Source organism: Chiloscyllium plagiosum, chromosome 27 (genome assembly GCF_004010195.1).
Source record: "Chiloscyllium plagiosum isolate BGI_BamShark_2017 chromosome 27, ASM401019v2, whole genome shotgun sequence".
Classification (NCBI taxonomy): Eukaryota; Metazoa; Chordata; class Chondrichthyes; order Orectolobiformes; family Hemiscylliidae; genus Chiloscyllium; species Chiloscyllium plagiosum.
Genome location: NC_057736.1, coordinates 16,140,863 through 16,166,052, shown reverse-complemented (window position 1 = coordinate 16,166,052; position 25,190 = coordinate 16,140,863). Strand labels below are relative to the sequence as shown.

Genomic DNA, 25,190 nt, shown 5'->3' with positions numbered 1-25,190 from the left:
CCAGGATGTTTCCTGGAATGGAGAGGAAGTCGTACGAGGCTAGGTTGAGAGTTCTCGGCCTTTTCTCGTTGGAACGGCGAAGGATGAGGGGTGACTTGATAGTGGTTTATAAGATGATCAGAGGAATAGATAGAGTAGACAGTCAGAAACGTTTTCCCCGGGTGCAACAGAGTTTTACAAGGGGACATAAATTTAAGGTGAAGGGTGGAAGGTATAGGGGAGATGTCAGGGGTGGGTTCTTTACCCAGAGAGTGGTGGGGGCATGGAATGTGCTGCCTGTGGGAGTGGTAGAGTCAGAATCTTTGGTGACCTTTAAGCGGCAATTGGATAGGTACATGGATGGGTGCTTAAGCTAGGACAAATGTTCGGCACAACATCGTGGGCCGAAGGGCCTGTTCTGTGCTGTATTGTTCTATGTTCTATGTAAGCCATTTGGTTCAACCTGTCCATGCTACAATTTATGTTCCTCAGATGTGTCCTCCCACCTTACTTTATCTCACCATGTCAACATATCCTAACATTCCTTTCTTCCTCACACATTTAGCCTCCTTTGAAATACAATTGTGCTATTTGTTTCAACTCCTCCACATGTTAGCACATTCCCCATTATTGCCACACTCTGCCTAAGGGCCTTTCTCTTGGATTTCATGCTGCTTCACTAGTAGTTGGCTTATATTTATGGCCATGAGTGGAAATATCCATTTTACATCTACCCTATCAAACCTACTCAGAGCAGAGATTTCCCACAGCTCATCTCTCAGCCTTTTTCCAAGAGAAAAGTGGGATGAGATATGTTTTCTGTACAATAGCTACTTAGTTGTTTCCAGCAACTCTCGACATGGCGACATCTGTCTGCAATATCCTTTTGATGTTGCTCAGTGTCTGAACCTCAGCCGTCCCTTCTCCATGAAGCCTCTGGGAAATTTCCTTCCATAAGTAATCTTGCCAGAATAACCAGACATTGTTAAGAGAGAGAGAGACAACATTTGTCTGTTCTTGTGAAGAGGGAATAAACAGAGGGAAAATTAAAGAACAGGAGCAGGAGCAGTCTTTCAGCTCTTCAAGCGTCTTCCACTGTTTAATATGATCATGGCTGATCATCCAATTCAGTCCCCTGTTCCTGCATTCTCTCCATACTCTTTTGATTCCTTTAGCCCTAAGAATTATAACTAACTCCTTGAAAACATTCACTGTTCAGGCCTCAACTAATTCCAGGTAGCAGAGAATACCACAGGCTCACCACTCTCTGGGTGAGGAAATTTTTCCTTCTTTCAGTCCTGTATGGCCTGCTCGTTATCCTTAGCTCTTGGTTCTTAAGTTCATAAGTTCATAAGATGTAGGAGTAGAATTAGGCCATTCAGCCCATCGCCACCATTCAATCATGGCTGATATGCTCCTCACCCACCTTTTCCTGCTTTCTCTCCAAATCCCTTCAACTCATTACCAATTTAAAACCTGTCTAAGTCCTCCTTAAATTTACTCACTGGTTATTGGGAGCATCTTTGTTGTGTCAACCCTGTCTAGTCCTATTAGATTTGATATGTTTCTATGAGCTCCCCCTCAATCTTCCAACACCCATCAATACAGCCCTAACTGATGCAGTTTCTCTTCATACTGCAATCCTGCCATTTGAGGAATCAGTCTGGCAAACCTTTGTTACACTTGCTCCACAACCAGAACATCCTTTCTTCTTTTGACCTTTCAGAATATATTAGTGAGGTCATTCAGAGCCACTAGCCTTCCCTGGAACATGCTTCTTGGGTTTCACAATATTGGCTGTATTCTGCCAAAGGTACTGTTTATACACTTCTGTCCATTCTTCTACCTTTGTTTGTTTCTGGAGATGCTCGTCTGTTGCTTTTTATAGAAGGAAACTGAATGATGAAACAGTAAATATTCAATTTTTGACACAATTTTGAGAACCTCCGCATGACGTCAGAGGTTTTGAACACACACCAGAGTCCACACTGTCATGGCTCTTTGATAATTAAACAATTGGGAAGTAAGTGAAAGCAAAATACTGTGGTTGCTAGAAATCTGAAATAGAAAATGCTGGACAAATCTAACACACGTGGCAGCATCTGTGGAGAGACAGAAACGGAATTAACGTTTCAAGTCCAATATGATTCTTCATCAGCACTGAAAAGTCTTTTTTCACTCAGAGGGGGGTGGGAGTCTGGAACTCATTGCCTGAAATGTTGGTTGAGTCACAAATGTTTGAAACTATTAAGCAGACCTTAGAAAGTCACTTGTGTTGCCATCGCCCTCAAAGGCTCTGAGCTGGATAATGGGGTTAATGTATTCAGATCTTTGTTGACGGACAGAAACAGGATGTGCAAATGGCTTTACTGTATTCTGTGCTGTAAACAGCAACAAGTTGTTTCTTATTTTTATTTAGCCCAATCCGAGTTGCCTCAGGGCTGAAGAAGGATTTCAGGCCTACTCAGTTTTCTCATACAACTTAGAGTCATAGAGATGTACAGTACAGAAAGAGACCCTTTGGTCCAACTCGTCCATCCCGACCAGATATCCCAACCCAATCTAGTCCCACCTGCCTTCACCCAGTCCATATCCCTCCAAACCCTTCCTGTTCATATACCCATCCAGATGCCTTTTAAATGTTGCAATTGTACCAGCCTCCACCACTTCCTCTGGCAGCTTACTCCATACACATACCATCCTCTGAGTGAAAAAGTTGCCCCTTAGGTCTCTTTTATATCTTTCCCCTATGCCTCTAGTTCTGGACTCCCCGGCCCCAGGGAAAAGATTTTGTCTATTTATCCTATCCATACTCCTCATGATTTTATAAACTTCTATAAGGTCACCCCTCAGCCTCTGACACTCCAGGGAAACAGCCCCAGCCTATTCAACCTCTCCCTATAGCTCAAATCCTCCAACCCTGGCAACATCCTTGTAAATCTTTTCTGAACCCTTTCAAGTTTCACAACATCTTTCCGATAGGATGGAGACCAGAAATGGACGCAATATTCCAACAGTGGCCTAACCAATGTCCTGTACAGCTGCAACATGACATCCCAGCTCCTGTACTCAATATTCTGACCAACAAAGGAAAGCATACCAAATGCCTTCTACACTATCCTATCTACCTGCTACTCCACTTTCAAGGAACTATGATCCTGCACTCTAAAGTCTCTTTGTTCAGCAACACTCCCCAAGACCTTACTATTAAGTGTATAAATCCTGCTAAGATTTGCTTTCCTAAAATGCAGTACCTCACGTGAGGAATTTACAAGAGCAAGGGGATGTGATGGATGGCAATTATTGGAAGGGGGAAAAGTCGCAGGTACAGTCACATAGATGTGTTAACTCCAAGAAAGGTAAGAGAGGTAGGCAGTTAGTGCAGGAGTCTTCTGTGGCTTTCCCCATTTCAAACAAGTTGCCAAACTCATCTCATTAACTATCTACCCCGGGACTGTGGCATCCCTAATGTCTGATTCCAAACCCATCTATCCCCAGAGCACCTCGCCACTCAGCCAATATCCCAGAATTCACCAGCACCCTTTCACCCAAGATCTTTGTGAAATCAGACAAGTGCTGTCAATCCCCAACCGCACTGTGCAGTCCCTGGACATGGTAGGCACGGGGTAAAAGTGGCATCCCAACCTGCAGGCAGGGTCCTGAAGCTCCTGCTGGATGGCATGATGCAAAGGCAGGACTTTGCCTTCCCCAGGACTGGGAGTGGAAGCCATGACACCAGACCATGCCAGTCTATGCTGAGGTCGCCACCTAGATTAAAGCAGTCTCAGCTAGCTGGAGGAATGCATGACCCACATGCAGAAAAATGGGGGCCGAGGGCAAAGGTCACTTGACAAGTAATTCCAGGCTAATTTTCTGGTCGAAATAAAAACTGAAATGATGCCAATCTTGATTTAAATAAAAGGTTTTATGAACTATGGAAGGAAGGGGAGACAAATTTGAGAGGGGAAGAAGAGAGAGCAGGTTCCTAAGGAAGAAAGAAGTCAAGTTGAAGACAGGGTGATGATTCTGGGATTCAACACAATGAGAATGGAGAAAGATGGTATCACTAGAGCCCCGAGGGTTGTCAGAAGGTATTGCTGTGGGCCATTGACTCTTGGAGCATCAATAATAGGAAATGAAAACTACTGGAACAAACAAAGAGGTTTAAGGTTACCTTAAGTATGCATTATATTTGAATAGAACAGCATCTCATAAGATTCCTTTAAGAGCACCTTCAAACCCATGATCATTGGCATCTAGAAAGACAAAGGTAGCAGATACCTGGGAATACCACCACTTGCAAGTTCCTCTCCAAGTCACACACCATTCTGACTTGGAAATATATTGACTTTCCTCCATTATTACTGGGCCAAGATCCTGTTACATCCCTTCCCAATGTGGATGTATCCAAACCACATAGACTGTCATAGTTCAGGATGACAGCTCACCACCATCCTCTCAAAGGCAATCAGGGATAAGCAATAAATGCTGGCCCAACCCAGCAACATCTACATTCATGCACAAATAAATCAAAAGTTGTAAGAAAGTGATTTATAATTCTTACCTTGCCGGGTCGTTTGTTAATCTTTCCTTGATCCTTTGGTGTCTTTTTCTGCAAAGCAAAATATAAATTATTTCTTTTATTAATTAGAACTGTTTTGCAATCAATTACAAAAATACTTGTCAATTGGGAAGTGAATGTTCACATAGGGTGTGACAGTAGCACACATAATTAAAGCATTTGTTCAGGTTCACGTGTCAAAGCATACTAGTTGTCCCAGAAAACTGACTACACATAGAAAATGAAAAGAACATCATTACTTTTGCTTCAATCAGTTACATCAATGCACCCCATAAGCCCAATGATGGTAAAGTATGGAAATCATAAGGCGATCATTGGGATTATTTCATTAATACAAAGTGGCAGTGACAATGGAAAGTGACTGATGTCTTTGTAGGAGTTGCGCATCTCAGCAGGGAGCAAGATGGTGAAAATGATCATGATAAAAAGGGGGCAAAGAAGGAATAGCAAAGGATTCCCATTCCAGATTTCATATTTAACTCCTGCCAGAAAGTACACAGGTATTTTGCAACATGCTGCATGCTGCAGAGAGAGTAACACTATGCTTAGTGGCGATACGTTTCTTCGACAAGGGGCCTGTCAATACTTATTGTTGAGGTGGATATCTGAAGGATGGCCACTTAGATGAGGTACAGGAGGGTAACCAACGATTATGGAGCTATAACCCTGTCAAGAATTGACATCAGAGGCCGCTGCCTTTATGCACCCAATCTTGCATTTGTCATTAAATTTAACAAAAAAACATCTGAATCAGGTGAAGGCGTGGTGTGTACTGGGTGGCTAATTCATTACTGCCTGCTCTACAGCCTCATCAGAACTGAAAGCTTCACAAATTACTTTCAGGAATGGAAGGAAGAAAACTGGAATGGGAAAGAGTGGTAAAACATGGGTCAGGATTTTGAAATGGTTTTTAAATCACATTGTGCCACTTTCTGTCTGAGATCTAACATTTCCTCAAGATGTTTGACATGACCCACATCCACAAACTATTCCCTTGACACCCTGTGGTTCAGGAAATAACACAATGTGGATTGAGCGCCTACTCCCTGTTGTCATGACATTGCTGGCACTATCGCAAGGAGTCTGTTTTTCTGAACTAGTGGAATTTTAATGGAAGGCAGTTTCTGATTAGGCTGCATTACTGCCTATCAGAATTACTGCAGTGATCAGAGGTTTAGTGGACCATGGGTAAACCATGTTTGGGAGACAGAGCTCATTGTAGGATAAATACAAAAATGTGTTCTCTACTTCACTTGTCCTAATAAAATTGTGCAGAAGTCTCATCTGTGCTCTTTTCAAAAAGTAAGTGAATGTTAAACAATGTGACTGCAAAGTTGCCAATTTTGAAAACTGGAAAGTTGTTAAGGAAAAGAATCATATTGTGGAATTTAAAATGTCTTCAGATGCAGTAGAGTACATTATCCACATGATTAAGTGGAATAATATTGATCTGATTGTGTGAAATGTTTTCATTGCTTTTACTTACCCCTTGAGGTTCAGCTTAGCCCTCTGTTTGTATGTGATCAAATACTCTAACAGATTCTTCTCATCATGTCATGTTCATAAAACCATCAAAGGGAATGTGCACCTGTTGACTTGTGAAGAGCTTTATAAAGACTTCCAAGTCTAGGTAAATGGGTTGGGAGTGCGTGGGGGTATGTCAGTGAGGAATTGCAGGTTCTTGGGCCTCACACTCACCTTCAGAGCTTGGCTGATGTTTCTTCTCACTCACTGCCTTGTGCTTGAGGAAGTCCTCAACTCCGCCAGTTGAGGACTTTGGCAGGCACTGCCAGGTAGGAGGTAGGACCTCAACATCAGGAAATTCCCTAACTCTGGCCTCAAAGATGAGAATGCGGCTCAAAGTCATTTGTTCTCACCTCTCGATCCTTCTGTGGCTTTGTGCCTTCTGTTTTTGTGAACTCCTTCACTTGGTTATCCACAAACTCACCCACCCTTCAACTCCCTTACAGTGATTTCATTCTTATTCATCAACTCCCTCTGTTTCATTACTCATTTCTCCTGCCCTGTTAATTTCCTTTCAAGATGAGTATCAGTTATTTATTGTCACAGATATAGAGAAAGATATAGTGAAAAGTGTTTTGTTGCCACAGTCTGGTGCCAATTTGAATTATAAAAAGAATAAAAGGAAATTACACAAATGGAGTTCATCTTCTGTACAAGGGTCCTTCAACCACAGCTTTCGAGCTTCTGCAAGGTCTCTACAAGATGTCCTGGACCTCAAGGAGTCCCAACTCTGGGCACAGCAATGCCAACCCTGCCAAGAGTCCATGCTTCATGCACACTGCAACCAGGAGTTCTCACTCTGGGCCCCATCCCTACGGGAGCCAGGGGCCTACCGAGCACCACCACAAACAACAGTCCACCGAGTCCACACTTCTTCTGAGATGCTCCTGTATGTGTGGACCGCTACAGAAATGCAAGGTCTCAATGGGTTTCCTTCCCTCTACGTATTCAACAATATTAAATCCATTGAAGACATTTCATTGACAAAACCAACCCACATTACAGCAGCATGTCTATGATTTCATCGAGTTGATTTTGGCCCTGCTTCAGTGTCGTTGCTGCACACAGAGTTCACCCGTGCAGAAAGCCAGCTCTGCAGCAACAGTGGTTTGGTGACATATTTTTACAAATCAATGCAGTGCATATTAAAAAAAAAACATTCTCCAAATTCCATTAACCTGTACTCAGCGCTAACTTGGCTTCCCAAAGGGTTTTTATCATTAAACAATAATACACTTATAGATACATACTGCACAATGACACACAATCGTTGATTTCATTTATCACAGAATCCCTACAGTGTGGAAGAAGGCCATTTGGCCCTGTGAGTCCATACCGACCCTCCAAAGAACATCCCATCCAGACCTACCCCCCTATCCTAACTCTATAACTCTGCATTTCCCATGGCCAATCCACCTAACCTGCATATCTTTGTACTGTGGGAGGAAACTGGAGCATCGGAGGAAACCCACAATTTACATGCAAGACAGATACACCACTGTACTTGTAGTTTGGATAAATTGGAAACATTGCTCAGGTTTGGTCTAACTACTACGTCTTAAAAATCACACTGTTTTCATTGAACAATTGGCAAAATTTTCATCGCCTGGATGAGCAGAAGAATCATGTAGCTTCATTTGTTATAAAAGGAAAGATTTTATGCACTTTCTGGTCATGTGTTTTCTCTGTCTCATTTCATCGTGACAAAATGGCCAACAATGTCCTCAGCCTTCACAAAGTCTCAGAAAATATAGAAATTAAGTTAGATTAGATTCCGTACAGTGTGGAAACAGGCCCTTCGGTCCAACAAGTCCACACCGACCCTCCGAAGAGTAACCCACCCAGACCCATTTCCCTCTGACTAATGTGCCTAACACAATGGGCAATTTAGCATGGCCAATTCATCTGACCTGCACATCTTTTGATCTGTGGGACAAAACCAGAGCACCTGGAGGAAACCCACATAAACATGGGGAGAATATGCAAACTCCACACAGAAGTTACCCGAGGCTGGAATTGAACCCGGGTCTCTGGCACTGTGAGGCGGCAGTGCTAACCACTGAGTCACCGTACTGCCCTTTGCTCACTGAGACCATGGGTTCCAGAAGCAGGGACCAGTGGCTAAGGATAGCGGGCCATTTAGGACTGTGACAAGGAGAAAGTTCACCCAGAGAATGGTGAGCCTGTGGAAGTGTACAGAAAGTGGTTGAGGTCAAAGTATTAAACAGTCAAAAAGGAGTTAGGGCTTTGAGAATCTTAGTTCTAAGGACTAAAGGGATCAAAGGGTATGGGGAGAAAGCAGGTACAGGATACTGAGTTGGATGATCAGCCATTATCATATTTAATGGCGGAGCTGACTCAGAGCTGAACACCATACTCTTGCTCGTGTTTTTATGCGATGGTAACGCTGGCTGGGATGTGGGCGTCATGGGAGTAGGTCAACCTCATTATCTCATCTATGTACACACTCTTACTTTGGAAGCAGAAAATGAGCATCAAAAGGCTGGTTGGTAGAAGATGGCATCACTACTAAGTCTAATTCTGTTTTCATCTAGTGCCCAGAGAGGTTTCTAACAAAAGTAACAGAATAGCACAGGAAGCCCAAACTGATTTCTTCCCACCAGTTCATTTGATTGATTATTGTGACATGTATCGAGATAAAGTTACAAGTATTGTTTTGCATGCTATCCAGACAAATCATACCTTACATAAGTACAACAAGAAAATAGAACAGAATGCAGAATATAGTGTTACAGCTACAGTGAAAGTGTAGAGAAAGATCAACTCCAATAAATGAAAGGTTGTTCATACGTCTGATAATAGCAGAGAAGCTATTCTTAAGTCTGTTGGAACGTGTTTTAAACTTTTGTATCTTCTATCTGATGGAAGAGAGTATAGGTTTGGTTTTGTGCATGGGAAAAGTAATTTACTTTTTTGAAGATGTAACCAAAATGATAAACGAGGGCAGAGTGGTAGATGTTGTCTACACAGACTTTAGTAAAGCCTTTGACAAGGTAGGCTGATAAGTAGAGTTAGACCACATGGGACTCAAGGAGAGATTGTCAATTGGATCCAAAACTAGCTTGATGGTATGAGACAGAGGATTGTGGTAGAGGGTTGTTTATTGACCAGCAGTGTTACATAGAGATTGATAATGGTCCAATGTTGTTTGTCATTTATGTAAATAGCTTGGATGAGAATTTTGGAGGTATGGTTTGGAAGTTTGTGAATGACACCAAAATTGCTGATATAGTTGATAGTGAAAAAGGTTATCTAAGATTACAAAAGGATCTTGATCACTTGGCCCAATGGGCTGAGGAGTGGCAGACAGTTTAATTTGGATGAATGCAAAGCAATGTAAACAAGGGCAGGACTTATACAGTTAATGGTAGGGCCCCAGGTAATATTGTCAACCAGAGAAGTTGTATCACATGTAGAAGGCATTTAGCACACTTGCCTTCATTGCTCAGACCATTGAGTATGGGAGTTGGGACGTCATGTTGAAGTGGCATAGGATGTTGGTAAGGCCACTTTTGGGATACTGTGTACAGGTTTGGTTGCCCTGTTATAGGAAGGACACTATTTAATCAGAAAGGATTCAGAAAAGATTTATCAGGATGTTGCCAGGACAGGAGGTTTTGAGTTATAAGGGGAGGCTGAATAGCTTGGGTCTTTTTTCACTGGAGTGTAGGAGGTTGAGGGTTGACTTTATAGAGGTTTATAAAATCATGTGGGGCAGGGAAAAGGTGAACAGCAAAGGTCTTTTCCTTAGGGTGGGGACATTCAAAACTAGGGGCATATTTTTAAGGTGAGAGGAGCAAGATTTAAAAGGGACGTGAGGGGACGCTTTTTCACACAGAGGGTGGTTCATATGTGGAATGAACTGCCAGAGGAAGTGGTAGATGCAGGTACAGTTATAACATTCAAAAGGAATAGCAAAGGTTTAGAGGGATTGGGCCAATTGCAAGCGAGTGAGACTAGGCTAGTTTGGGAACTTAGTCGGCATGGACAAGTTAGACTTGAGGGTCTGTTTCTGTATGACTCTATGACTCAATAACAATCTCCAAAACACAGAAGCTGAAGGAATATCAGCCGTTAGAATTATGTGATCCTGTTCTTCAAATTCTTTGAACATTTTCACTTATTAATTAGACAAATATTGGAGGTGGGGATTATGAGCTGTTTGACTGAAGTTGAGAATCATCCAACTGGGTAAAGGAAGAGTTCATTCATTTCCCAATTTGTGGAGAATGGGAGAAGGCAGAAGGCTGCAAGAAAAGATGTGTCAGGTGACCAATGGGGTAATTAGTGACAGTGGGGTAATTGGCAACAGAAAGCCATGAGATTAAACCTCCAGGAATATGTTCAATTAAAGCTGACCACCTGATGTGAAAGGCATTGTTGTTTCTTGTTTGAAGGAGACACTTCCCAACACACCCCTCTCATCTGACTCGAGTTAGGTAACAACATAAGTGCAAAATGAAACAGCAGTCACCCTGATAGTATTGATTGTATCAATGGATTGTCAATTTGGGTGATACTTCCCAGAGACAAACAAAACTCTCTGTCACAATTTAAAATATTTCATCTGAATTCTTTTCATTCTGCCAATTTAGACATTCCAGAAATTTCCATCATGGTTGAAGAATAAATTAATGCTAGAAGTTCAACTATAATCAACACTCCAGTGCGCAGTTTGATTGGAGTGCACCTGACATGGGGGAGGCTGAACAGGCTGGGGCTGTTTTCCCTGGAGCATCAGAGGCTGAGGGGTGACCTTATAGAGGTTTATAAAATTATGAGGGGCATGGATAGGGTAAATAGACAAAGTCTTCTCCCTGGGGTGGGCGAGTCCATGACTCAACTATTCTTATGTGAAAGGAGGGGGATCTTGAGAGTGGGTTTGAAAATTGCCATGTTGAGATTGTACAGGACATTAGTGAGGCCACTTTTAGAGTACTGTGTGCAGTTCTGGTCGCCCTGCTGTAGGAAAGAATGTTATTAAATTGGAGAAAGTTCAGAAGAGATTTACCAGGATCTTGCCAGGATTGGAGGGTTTGAGTTATAAAGAGAGGCTGGGACTTATTTCACTGGAGCTTCGTCAGTTGAGGGGTGCCCTTATACAGGTTTACAAAATCATAAAGGGCACAGATAAGAAGAATAGTAAAGGTCTTTCCCCAAGGGTGGTGGAGTTCAAAACTAGGGCACATATTTTTAAGATAAAGTCATAGAGATGTATAGCATGGAAAAAGACCCTTCAGTCCAACCCGTCTATGCTGACCAGATATCCCAAACCAATCTAGTCCCACCTGCCAGTCCCATGCTAATCTAGTCCCATTTGACAGCACTTGGCCCATATCCCTCCAAACCCTTCGTATTCATATACCCATCCAAATGCCTTTTAAATGTTGCAATTGGACTAGCCTCCACCACTTCCTCTGGCAGCTAATTCTATACACACACCACCCTCTGTGTGAAAACGTTGCCCCTAAGGTCCCTTTTATATCTTTCCCCTCTCACCCTAAACCTATGCCGTCTAGTTCTCGGACTCCCCGACCCCAGGGAAAAGACTTTGTTTATTTATCCTATCCATGCCCCTCACGATTTTGTAAACCTCTGTAAGGTCACCCCTCAGTCTCTGGACACTCTAGGGAAAACAGCCCCAGCCTGTTCAGCCTCTCCCTATAGCTCAAATCCTCCAACCCTGGCAACATCCTTGTAAGTCTTTTCTGAACGCTTTCAAGTTTCACAACATCTTTCCGATAGGAAGGAGACCAGATTTGCACACAATATTCCAACAGTGACCTAACCAATGTCCTGTACAGCCGCAACATGACCTCCCAACTCCTGTACTCAATACTCTGACCAATAAAGGAAAGCATACCAAATGCCTTCTTCAATATCCTATCTACCTGCGACTCCACTTTCAAGGAGCTATGAACCTGCACTCCAAGGCCTCTTTGTTCAGCAACACTCCCTACGACCCTATCATTAAGTGTATAACTCCTGCTAAGATTTGCTTTTCCAAAATGCAGCACCTCACATTTATCTGAATTAAACTCCACCTGCCACTTCTCAGCCCATTGGCCCATCTGAGCAAGATCCCGTTGTAATCTGAGGTAACCTTCTTGATGACAGGAGAAAGATTTAAAAGGGACCTGAGGGGCAATTATTTTACACTGAGGATTTGTGGAATAAACTGCCAGAGGAAGTGATGGATGCAGATACAGTTAGAATGTTTAAAAGACATTTGGATAAATACATGAATAGGAAAGACTTAGAAGGATATGGGCCAAACAGAGACAAGTGGGACTCGTTTAATTAGGGAAACTTGGTCGATGTGGACAAGTTGGACTGAAGGGTCTGTTTCCATGACGTATGACTCCATGACTCTATGGCTATGACTCTATAGCTAAAAGAAATGCGATCTAGGATGATGTCATTATTCAAGGTTAGATTTTAGTTCCCTTCCCAGAGAAAAACTTGGGTGAATAACCTTTTCAGGCAGTACCAAAGTATTTGAGTAAGTGGTTGTTTCAGAATTTGTATATCAGACAGTTTGTGGCAGAGTCTAATTCTTCAAAGAGTAGTTACTTGAGCATGAGTGTAGAAAAACTAGCAAAGCTTGCTGAATTTACCAAAATAAAAAGAGTGTGAAGGGGGATGCCAGAGGACAAATGTAGGTTAAGGTTAGGAATAGTTGGATGTTAGGAAAACACTTAGGGTGCCTGGAGAGTGATCAGGAATGAGAATTATCAGTAAAAGGGAGGATGAGGTGAAACTTCACACTCACCCATACATCTGGAAAAGCCGTGATTTTTTTTGGAGCTTCGTTGGTAATCGTGTGCTGGCCAAAATCAGAAGTTATTCTGCGGGACTGAAGATTCTTGTTATTGTCTATCAGACTGGAGTATCCAGGCATCAGCCTTTCAGAAATGCTGGTTGGTAGGCTGGGCCTTCGAGTGTCCTCCACATTACCATCAATCATACCAGCTAGGAATGTTAGTTTAGGGAGCTGGTCAGGGGTCAATGTTGTCATGGTGACACCCTCATGTGACAAACTTCTTTGCAAGTGATTTGGAGGTCTGGTCGAGAGACTTATTGGATTTGCACTCGATGATTTCAGGTCCAATGATCTGCTAGAGAAAGACTCTGTTGACTTCTTAATGTTGTAGTACAACAAGCTGCTGCTGAGTCGAGACCACCTGCTTTCTGCTCCGAAAGGTGCTTTGTTTTCCAAATCTGCATTGCATTCCAAGTTGGTCATTCCGAGGGGATCTGATTGGGAGATAATGCCATTGTCTGCTGAAGTGTGCCGGGTCCCAGTTCTGGGTTTATCCTCCAGCTGTGTCTTCATCATCTCCATGGGGGTGAGAATTTCCTTTCTCAGAGTCGTTGAGAAATTGATCTGAGGGGCTGGTGAAACAGGTTGTGGCGGCAGGCTTGGCAAGATTTTTCCATCGAGAGCATCTTTTAGCTGCTGTGGTTTCTCGCTGTCTGATGAAGGAGGTAGGGAATTCTTTGGATTGGTTTGATCCTCTTCTATGGGAGGCAGTGTGGAAAAAGAAGAGGAGAGGGAATGTGCCCTCTGATTCCTAGGACTTTTGTTACGGCTCAAGAGCATGGGGGAGTCCAAGTTACGAATGGTGTCTACAAACCCATCTATTTCTGATAGATTATCAGTGTCATCAGTGACATCGGTGGACCATTTCTCTGTTTGATTTGGAATGAAAACATTATTAGGAGACAGGTCATTTTCTAAAATGTGGTTTCTAGAAGTTTGGAGTTGTTCAACATTTTCCTCTTGTCTGGCCTTCATGGGTGTGAATTTGAGAGTCTGTGCTAGAGACTCACCATCAAGTGCTATGGAACTTCCTGCCTGTTTGGAGTTTTCCACAGGATCATTGACAAGGGCTCCTGTAGAACGGAGAACAGGCTTTTCTGTGGTGTCTGTCTTGAAAGAGTCTGCAGTGCATTTTACAGAGTTTTGAAGTGACCCAATTTCAGGACTTGCGGAAGTAAGTTTAATTGGCTGTCGCTCAGGAAGCTGATCCGATTTCAAAGTGGCAGGAGCCCTTTCCTCACTTGTGGGAGCGGGCAGTGTAGTCGAAACCAGACCATTGTGATCAGGGTTCTGTGCGTTGAGAGCACGTCCAGAGGATTCCACAGTCTGTAACACATCGCCTTGGCCAAACGGAGGCTCGTTGCTGGGCTGCTGAGCTGAAACGCTTCCATTTCTCCCTCCGTACCCTGCTGAATTCATGGGGCTTCGGCTGTCAGTATTTACTGTATTGCTGCTTTCTGTTGGATTGCCGGGCAGAGGGAGATCACCACCAGTCACAACACCGTCTCCCTGTGCACTGGATTTCTGAGAATCAGTGTGCTTCGGATTTGTGGTGCTCCTTTGCAAGGAGCTACCTGACGGTCCTGAAGTAGCTCTCTCGGTGGCACGGAACCCCCCGTTTCTCTGGAGTTGCGCTGCACCGTTTGTAATCTGTGAGGAATCAGGGCCCCTCACAATTTTAGAAGGCGCGTGTACGGAGAGGCAGTCAGTAGTTTCAGTTCGTAGTTGGCTCCTGGTGCTTGTTGACTCACTGTTCTCACCTCCCAATTTTTCGGTCTTGTCTCGGCCACTTTCTAAGCCTTGTGCTTGCTGGAGTGTCCTTGGCAAACTTGTCAACCTCGGAAGACTTGTTTTGCTGAAGAAACAAAAAGATGAATATTCGTTTTTAAGATATGTTTTGCTAAAGAGCTTCAGAATACAAACACAATGCCTCAAAAAGACCCTTTTTATTTTTAAAAAAAGCCCTAAACTGAGATGTTGTGAAACTTGAAAGGGTTCAGAAAAGATTTACATGGATATTGCTAGGGTTGGAGGATTTGAGCTACAGGGAGAGGCTGAACAGGCTGTTTTGCCAGGAGTGTAGGAGGCTGAGGGGTGACCTTATAGAGGTTTACAAAATTATGAAGGGCATGGATAGGATAAACAGGCAAAGTCTTTTCCTGGTTGAAAAATGTGTTGCTGGAAAAGCGCAGCAGGTCAGGCAGCATCCAAGGAACAGGAGAATCGACGTTTCGGGCATAAGCCCTTCTTCAGGAATGAGGAAGGTGTGCCAAGCAGGCTAAGATAAAAGGTAGGGAGGAGGGACTTGGGGGAGGGGCGTTGGGAATGCGATAGGTGGAAGGAGGTTAAGGTGAGGGTGATAGGCCGGAGAGGGGATGGGGCAGAGAGGTCATCTCCTCTGCCCTGAAACTCTTACCTCTTCGCCCCCCACCCCCTCTCTGGCCTATCACCCTCACCTTAACTCCTTCCACCTATCGCATTCCCAACGCCCCTCCCCAAGTCCCTCCTCCCTACCTTTTATCTTAGCCTGCTTGGCACACCCTCCTCATTCCTGAAGAAGGGCTTATGCCCGAAACGTCGATTCTCCTGCTCCTTGGATGCTGCCTGACCTGCTGCGCTTTTCCAGCAACACATTTTTCAGCTCTGATCTCCAGCATCTGCAGTCCTCACTTTCTCAAAGTCTTTTCCTGGGGTTGGGGAGTCCAGAACTAGAGAGCATAGGTTTAGGGTGAGAGGGAAAAGATATAAAAGAGTCCTAAGGGGCAACTTTTTCACACAAGGGTGGTACGTGTATGGAATGAGCTGCCAGAGGAAGTGGTGGAGGCTGGTACAATTGCAACATTTAAGAGGCATTTGGATCGGTATATGAACAGGAAGGGTTTGGAGGGATATGGGCCGGGTGCTGGCAGGTGGGACTAGATTGGGTTGGGATATCTGGTCGGCATGGATGGGTTGGACCGAAGGGTCTGTTTCCTGCTGTACATCTCTATGACTCTATGGGAACTAAAGTGACTGTGTGTGTAAACCGCTGTATGAAATTAAACTCGACAGCTTCACATTCAACAGCCCCTCGGCTATTTTGTGTACAGACCCTCAATCTTTCCTCAGACCCTCCGTCTCTCCTTTGCCTCACGCAGTGACCCTCAGCTCCTGACAGGCGATAACCACTCAAACTAACTGTCACTGACACAAAATAGAACAAAGATCTGTCAGAAAACCAAATAGCTGGAGGAACTCAGCAGGTCTGTGCAGGGAAAGCAGAGGTATCACCTCGAGTCCTGAAGAAGGCTCACTGGACCTCTGCTTAACTCTGCTTTCTCTCCACAGAGCCTGCCAGACCTGCTGAATTTCTCCAGAAGTTTCTGTTTTTGTTTCAAGATTCTCTGGCAGCTGCCCCTGAAGGAAAAACCTGTGAAACACTGCAAACGAAGTCGACTGGTCCAACTTGTTTTGTCTGTGTCAGAGCAGTGCTCCTGTATGACCAGCACATTCTTTTCCAAGTTGGACGCTGGTTTTCTCCATCTGACAGTGCAACAGGTGTATTTCTCAGTATCTGCAGTTTTTGCTTTTCTTGGCTTGTATGTTGCTGTCAGTTTATTATTATCACAGCACTGACACTTCCTCAGTCCCTAAACCTGAAAATAATCCAGTAATAAATTATCAAAGTGACAGATAACTGCGATGGCCATATCATTAATACAAACCTTTGGCTTGTAACAAAAGCTGACAGAGGCAGAATGTCAAACATTTACAGGAGTAAAAATACTAAATAAAATATTTCCTAAAACTAGGATTATTGTTTCCGGTTGAATCGGGAGTGTGTACGTGTGTTTGGGTGTTTGTCTGTGTGCGTGTTTGTGCCTGTGTGTGGTTTTTTTGTGTGTGTGAGTCTCAGTTGTGTGCGTGTGTTCCTGTCTGTGTTGTGTGTGTGTTTTTGTGGCTATGTTTGTGTGTGGGTCTGTTTGTCTGTGTGTGTGTGTGAGGGGGTTCTATTTGAGTGTGTGTGTGTGTGTGTGTGTGTGTGTAGCACTCACCTGTCAGTCTGAAGGTTGTAGGGTTTCTGGAGGAAGCGGCTGTAGCCTGGATCCCTCGGGCTGAGACGGGGTTGAAAAGTTGTGATGTGTTCGCTTGGATGTTGCGAGAGTTCTCCTACTCTGAATCCTGGACCGGAATAGTAACTGATTCTGAGAGGTGTGTTCAGAGCAGCCGCCGCATTCCCCTGACATTCCACAGTGTGGGCAAAGGGAACCTGCCCAACAGGTCTACCCTGATCCGATAGGCGTCGCTCAGTCATATTGGCCTGACTTGGTCGCACTCTCACTGGGACAGATGTCTCCTGCTGGTCTAACCCTACTGCATCCTGCTCCCCCTTCCTGCCCACACAGCCTTCCTCTTTGGTCAGTGTGATGATAATGTCGTATTTAGTCTTTGCAGGTTTGGCGGGTGCTGTTTTATCCCGGGCTTGTTTCTTCACCGACAGCAATTCACAGCTACCCCCCGGACTCTGCTCAGGGACTGGCTTGGCAACAGCACCAGGAGGGTTGACCGTGGATTCCTGGGGCTGGGGTTTCACAGGCAGTGGGGGGTTGGGACTGCCAGCCGTCCCTTTGTCTAGGAAGCTATTTAAAATATCCTCGGCCCAGTCAGGGAGTTTCTGTTCTGCAGCAGTCACGATTGCAGGACTGGTTTGTTGTTGGCTATCGGGGATATTGTGACACTGATTGATTTCAGGGCGTGACTTCAGCCTATCAGTTTCCGAAACTCGATTCTGACACTGCCTAGTCTCCTTGGCGCTCTCTCCACCCTGACTACGTGGATGCCCTCCTGGTCTTTCGCTGACCTCAGATTGTCCCAGTTCCTCCTGGGAAGCTCGGGCCAGCCTTGATGCGATGGCACTGGGCAAGGAGGTTAAGGAGCCCAGGAAGTTGGCACTTCTCTCTTTGAGCTTCTGCCCACCCAAACCACCAAACCCACTCAAAATACTCCCCCCGCCTCGCAGATCCGATTCCGAAAGGCTGAAGTAGTGTTTCTGTACATGACAAAAGAAAAACACACACAAAAGTACTTAATTAGATGTGCATTATAAACAAACACAATTGACTTGAAGGAATTGTCAGTCTCAGTATGGTGTGAATTTTCTGTTGATTTTCACTAGAGCTGTCACATCCAATGACTTAGCATTTTAGGTGTGTCACTCCAGTGTTTATCAGCGTAGATATTAACCGTTTCATTCCCAAATTATATTAAACTCTTTCAGAAATTCGTGTTGACCATAAAATCCCTTTTCTCATGTTTGCATCCTTCACAGCCTCTCTCCTCTCTATTTCTAGATTGTCTCCAGTTTTCTGATCCTCTGGGATCTCCCCCTCCCTCGTGAATTCCCAATGTTCCTCACTTCAGTTTTCCCATCAGCTACCTGGATTCAAAGGAATAGTTTCCCACAACTTTCCCTCCTTTAAGCCAATATGCTTAAATCCACTTCATTGACCAAGTTTCTTGTCATCTCACAGAACCATAGAATACCTAGAGTGGAGGGAAAGGCCATTCAGCCCATTGAGTCTGCATTGACCCTCTGAAGAGGTTCCCACCCAATCTCCCACAGCTAATCCACCTAACCTGCTCACCTCTGGACAGCGGGAGGAAACTGGAACACCCAAAGGAAACCCAAGCAGTCATGGCGAGAATGTGCAAACTCCACACAGGCAGTTGCCCGAGGGTGGAATCGAATCTGGGTCCCTGGCACTGTGAGGCAGCAGTGCTAACCACTGAGCCACCGTGCTGCCCAAATTTGTCTACCGCAGTCTTGAATAAATTCAAAGATTCAGCTGCCACTGCTGACTGAGGAAGAGAATGCCAAAGATGAGAAAGCTACGAAAGAAGAAATATCTTCTCTATCTCTATTTTAAGTGGGAGCCCCATGACTGTTAAACCGTGCCCCTCATCCAAGATTCACAGGGGGAAACATGCCCAGGTTAGAAGGTGGATTCCCGCATTGTGTTTAGAGTTTTGCGAGGAACCTCTGACTTTAGTGATGTTACCCTCACATTTGCCTACATCAGCCTTCCACTGGCTGCAGAGAGCTGGACTGAGGGGCAAACAGGAGGTAAGGGAATCTCAAGGGCTGAGGGCTGTGATGGTGTGGCGGCTTGTGTATAAGAAAGAGGAGTGGAGAGAAAAAGAATAGAGAACTCTGGGAAAATGACCAGCCCATTCAAGAGATATTTTGCACTGCACATAAATCTAAGTGTGTCTTTATTTGATTTTAGTTAAGATGTCAGGGAGCTGAGTGGGGATGAGAACATGAAAACCAGCCTTCCTTCCATTGAAGACAAGCAGGAGGCTGGAAGAACACAGGAAGCCAGGCAGCATCAGGAGGTGGAGAAGTCAACATTTCAGGGGGATGGGAAGGGGGGGGTTATTTGAAATTGGAGAATTCAATGTTGAGTCCTTCGGGCTGTAGGCTGCCCAGGCGGAAGATGGGGTGTTATTCCTCCAATTTGCGGTCAGATTCACTGTGGCAATGGAGGGGGCCAAGGATGGTCATGTCAAAATGGGGTGGGAAGGGCAATTAAAATGGGCAGTGACTGGGAGGTCAGGTTGGCCCCTGCAGGCCCAGCTGAGATGCTCAGTGAAACAGTCTGAGTTTATGTTTAGTTTCCTCGATGTAGGGAACACCTGATGCAGTAAACTAGGCTGGAGAAGAGGCAGGTGAACCTCTGTCTCAACTGGAAGGACTGTTTGGGGCTCTGGATGGAAGTGAGGGGTATGGTGTACTGGCAGGTTTAACATCGTTTATGACTGCAGGGGAAGGTATTTGGGAAGTTCGGGGAGTTGGCGGGGTGAATGGTGCGAACCAAGGATTGGGGAAGGGAATGGTCCATGAGGAGGGTAGAGAGGGGTGGGGAGGGGAAGATGTTCTTGGTGGTGGGGTCTAGTTGGAGTTGGCAAGTGTGTTTAAGGATGATGGAGACTGGTGGGGTTGTAGGTGAGGACAAGGGGAACTCTGTCTTTATTGTGTTCAGGGGAAGGTTTAGTGCATTGGAACAGGGAATGGAGGTGATGCAGTGGAGGGCTGTCTGGATGACAGAGAGGGGAAAAGCACATTGTTCAACAGAGGTGGACATCTGGGATGTTTGGAAGTGGAACATCTCCTTGTATGAGCAGATGCGGCAGAGGCAGAGGAATCAGGAGAACCAGATGAATAGACAATAGACAATAGGTCCAGGAGTAGGCCATTCTGCCCTTCGAGCCTGCACTACCATTCAATATGATCATGGCTGATCATCCTTAATCAGTATCCTGTTCCTAGGTAAAAACAATGACTGCAGATGCTGGAAACCAGATTCTGGATTAGTGGTGCTGGAAGAGCACAGCAGTTCAGGCAGTATCCAAGGAGCAGCAAAATCGACGTTTTGGGCAAAAGCCCCTCATTAACCTAGGAATGCTCTGAAATGTTATAATCCTGAAAAAAAACTTCAGCACAACAGTTCTTGCAGGATACTGGGTGGGAGGAGGTGTAGTCCAGGTAGTTGTGAGAGTCTGTAGGTTTATAGTAAATGTCTGTCTGGAGACTGTCACCGGAGATGGAAATGGAGATGTCAAGAAAGGAGAGAGAGGTGTCCAGAATGAACCAAGTGAATTTGAGGGTGGGGTGCAAGTTGTGGGCCAAGTTGATGAACCGCTCCAGTTTAGCCTGGGTGCAAGATGCTGCACCATTGACTCTGTCTACACTTCCTGCTGCCTTGGGAAAGCAGGCGTCATAATCAAAGAGCCATCCCACAGAGTAATACTCTTTTTTACCCTCTTCCATTAGGCAGAAGATACAAATGTTTGAAAACATGTACCAACTGATGAGAACAGCTTCTTCCCTGCTGTTATCAGACTTTTGAACAGACTTTTCATACATTAGAGTTCATCTTCCTCTGCACCTTGTCTGTAGCTGTAACACTATATTCTGCATTCTGCTCTATATCCCTGATGTACTTATGTAAGGTACCATTTGTCTGGGTAGTACACAGAACAAAACTTTTCACTGTATCTCGATACATGTGACAATAATAAATCAAATCAAATCCATAATATTTACTACTTGCTTGGCAAGTGAGTTGAAATCAAAGCTTTATGGCTCAGCCAATTTGTGGTCAGTCCAGTTCGTTATAAACATGTTAGTTTCCTATATCTGTTGTGCTGAAGCTTTTTTTCAGGACTATAACATTTCAGAGCATTCCTGGGTTGCCTTAGGAACGAGACTGCAGGTACAGATATAAAGACAGAAGATCTTGGAAATATACACAGAGAAACAGAGTTAATGTTTCAGCTCAGTGATCTTTCAAAGATCACAGATCTGAAATGTTGACCCTTCTTCTCTCTCAACAAAAGCGCCCAAGCCTGCAAAGTATTTTCCATACTTTCTGTTTTTATTTGATGTTTCTAGAATCTTTGGTACTTTGTTTTTCTACAGAAAGAAAAGCTCAAGAGTACGACTTAGTGTGCTTTGTCGTATTTCCCACACAATATTTCACGTTCCAAAGCAAAGGAAAATGCTCATCTATATACAGAGCCTGTCATAAAAGTACTGTAGCTACAAAAGTGGGTCAGAAGCTGGGAATTCTGTAGCAAGTAAATCACATCCTTACATCCCGAAGTATGTCACCCACAAGGTAAAAGTCAGAAGTGTGATGGAATGCTCTCCACTTATCTAAACGAATGCAGCTCCAACTACACTCAGGAAGCTCAAAACCATCATTGATAAAGCAGTCCTGTTTGATTTACATTGCATTAAGAACATTAAAATTAAAATTCTTCCATTACCAGTTTATAAAGTCCACAGCAACAACTCTCCAAGGCTCTGTTAACAACAGCTTCAAAACTGCAACCTCTATTATAAATGGACAAAGGCCACAAGCATTTGGAACAACACCAGTTCCAAGCCATACACCATCTTGACGTGGAACCACATCACCATTCCTTCTCAGCCACTCGGTCAAAAACCCGGAACTCCCTTTCCAACAGAACTGGAAGCATGCATGCAGCAAGTGAACGGCAACAGTTCAAGGTGGCAGGACTTATACACTTAATGGTAAGGTCCTAGGGAGAGGTGCTGAACAAAGAGACATTGGAGTGCAGGTTCATAGTTCCTTGAAAGTAGAGTCACAGGTAGATAGGATAGTGAATAAGACATTTTGTTCATCGGTCAGAGTATTGAGTACAGAAGTTGGGAGGTCATGTTGCAACTGCACAGGACATTGGTGAGGCCACTTTTGGAATATTGCGTGCAATTCTGGTCTCCTTCCTATTGGAAAGATGATGTGAAACTTGAAAAGGTTCAGAAAAGATTTACAAGGATGTTGCCAGAGTTGGAAGATTTGAGCTATAGTGAGACGTTGAATAGACTGGGGCTGTTTTCCCTGGAGCATTGGAGGTTGAGTGGTGACCTTATAGAGGTTTATAAAATCATGAGGGGCATGGATAGGATAAATAGACAAGGTATCTTCCTGGGGGTGGGGAGTCCAGAACTAGAGGGCATAGTTTGAGGATGAGAGGGGAAACATACAAAAAGGGACCTAAGGGGCAACTTTTTCACACAGAGGGGTGGCTTGTGTGTGTGGAATGATCTGCTGAGGAAGTGGTAGAGGCTAGTACAATTACAACATTTAAAAAGGCATCTGGATGCGTATATGATTAGGAAGGGTTCAGAGGGATATGAGCCAGGTGCTGGCAAATGGGACTAGATTAATTTAGGATATCTGGTCGGCATGGATCAAAGGGTCTGTTTCTGTGCTGAACATTTCTATGACTGTATGATCAGCCACTGCCCATGAATAAAGTTAAAATAAAAATCAAACCTTTTTAATCTCAGCTTTAATGATGCTTTTTTTTCAAGAAAAGTGATGTTAGTTGAGCCATAAACACTGTTGAGAAATTTTCAGGGCACCCCTCTGCTTTTCTTCAAATAACAAGATCTTTTCTACCCATTTGACAGGTTGTCACAAGTGTAAGTCAACATTCTTAGAGTGCAGCATTCCCAAATTACACCGCTGAAGTATCAATTGGAATTAGGATATCTCTGCATTGAGACTTCAGCTGAAAACATTCTGACTCAGAGGTGAGCCACAGACGAGCAGACTCAGAAAAATAAAGCGAAAAGGAAAAATAATCATAGCAGAGCTATTGTCACAAACCTTTGAGCCTTAGCAAATCTGTAACACAATCACGTTAATGACAATGACACACAAAAGCATTCCTGTGTGACATGGTTAAAAGTAGCACCTGTTCTTCCAGTTGGGTCCTGTCCATATTTTTAAAAAATCCTGTTTTTTGTTTAAATTCTTTAAAATGCACTTACCCGCAATGTTCAGGAGAGTATTTCTCATCAATATGGCAGCTTCTGCATCGTGTCAAAAAAGTCCTTTGGTGAAGTGTGCAGTGTGTGAGTGTGTGGAACTTTGTCCTGTCCTCGTGGCATGACTATAATGACAGGTTTACTCCAAGTATTTGCATCCCATTGGCTGCACTCAGTAAACCCTGGTTAGGTGTGTTTGGTTTCTGCTTAGTTCGCAATTTCAAAAGCTGGACTGAACTGAAGATTCGAAGAAATAATTTTGAAAAGCAAGATGCTTTTACACCCACATATCTGCTATTGGCTCAAAGCGGGTGCCTCCCAAGATTAGCCAGTTTTTAGTTATTAATCTTACAGGCACTCTGTGAATAGACAGATTAATTTGTACTCCTTAATCAGCATTCATTTTAAATTGTCAGAAGGTTGTGTGTGAAATTCTATAGGTTACCATCAAGCAACCTGGAGTTTTTCTAGCATAGTGGTAGTGTCCCCACCTGTGCACCAAGAGGCCTGAATTCAAGTCCCACCTGCTCCAGAGGTGTGTAATAATATCTTTGAAAGGGCAGATTAGAAAAAATATCTAGCGTTGGGCAACCTGACTGAGACACCCTCAACATTTGTGTGCACGGAGTGAATTGCAGCACAGAATCAGGCAATTTAGCCAAACGTATGATCTGCAGGAACCTCCTCCTACTCACCCTCATCTCACTGATTCCCTTTGTGTGTCTATATGGATTCCCATCAAGTCCAGACATCCATTCTCTTCCACTGGCTGTTACAGTTGGTTAAACTAATAAAGCTCATTGAACCCATGCACTCCCCACCCTATTCTCTATTGTGTTATTCCATAAGGAATAAGTAACAGCAGATATGGATGAGAGTCAAACCCAGGGTCACCAGAAAAGGAAAGGAAACAATCCTATACTACAGAAATCTGATTGATTTTGTGATTTTGCTCCTGACACCATAGTGTGATCAGTAGTCATTGCCACTGGGTGGAGCCAATGAGCACAGCAAGTCAGCAGCAAAATTGGAGTAACAGATTACAGGAGGAGGACATTTGGCTCTGCGTGTGTCAGTCAGCTGGCTGTGAGAAAAAGCTGTCCAAATTACTAGGATATTCTTCAGAGGGTTGGTACAGACTCAATGGGTCAAGTGGCCTCTTTCTGCACTATAGGGATTCTATGAGTGAGGGGTAAATCTGTCTTGGGGTACATGACACCAATTTCTCAACAGTAAATGAAAAGAAGCAAAGATTTGGAGGAGTGCCACATGATCCAGGATTGGTGACAAACTGAAGTTCTACCTGCCTTTTCAAGTCAGTGGTGAAGATTCTTGGAACTGTTTGAAGAGCAGAGGAATGCTATCAGAGAGTCAAACAGCGCGGAAACAGACCCTATGGTCCATGCCGAACATAATCTCAAACTCAACTAATCCCACCTGCCTGTTCCTGGCCCATATCCCTCCAAACTGTTCCTATTCATGTACTTATCCAAATGCATTTTAAACATTGTAATTGTGCCCTCATCCGCCACTGCCTCAGGAAGTTCATTCCACATACGAACCACTCTCTGTGTAAAAGATTTGCCCCTCATGTCTTTAAAATCTCTCTCTTCTCACCTTAAAAATATGCTTCCTAGTCTCGAAACCACCCTTCCTAGGGAAAAGACATATACAATTAACCATATCTATATCTCTCATGATACCAGGCCCTCTCAACCTCCTAGTCCAGTGAAAAAAGTCCCAACCTATTCAGCCTTTCTTGATTACTTAAACCTTCCACACCCAGCAACATCCTGGTAAATCTTTTCTGAACCCTCTCCAGCTTAATAACATCCTTTCTGTAACTGGGTGACCAGAACTGGAGCTGAAAAGGGAGCTGAAGAAGGGCCTATGCCCGAAACGTCGATTCACCTGCTCCT

General features: G+C 44.1%; 1 protein-coding gene across 1 annotated transcript in view; it reads right to left on the bottom strand.

Annotated features, from left to right (window-relative positions):
- LOC122563379 (beta/gamma crystallin domain-containing protein 2-like) overlaps positions 1 to 25,190 on the bottom strand; it is a 140,036-nt gene that overhangs the window by 41,298 nt on the left and 73,548 nt on the right. The window contains exons 4-6 of the mRNA XM_043717120.1: positions 16,964 to 17,958; positions 12,879 to 14,784; positions 4,544 to 4,591 (exon numbers count right to left, since the gene is read on the bottom strand). Of these exons, the coding sequence (XP_043573055.1) occupies positions 4,544 to 4,591; positions 12,879 to 14,784; positions 16,964 to 17,958 (2,949 nt within the window). The remainder of the gene's footprint in view (positions 1 to 4,543; positions 4,592 to 12,878; positions 14,785 to 16,963; positions 17,959 to 25,190) is intronic.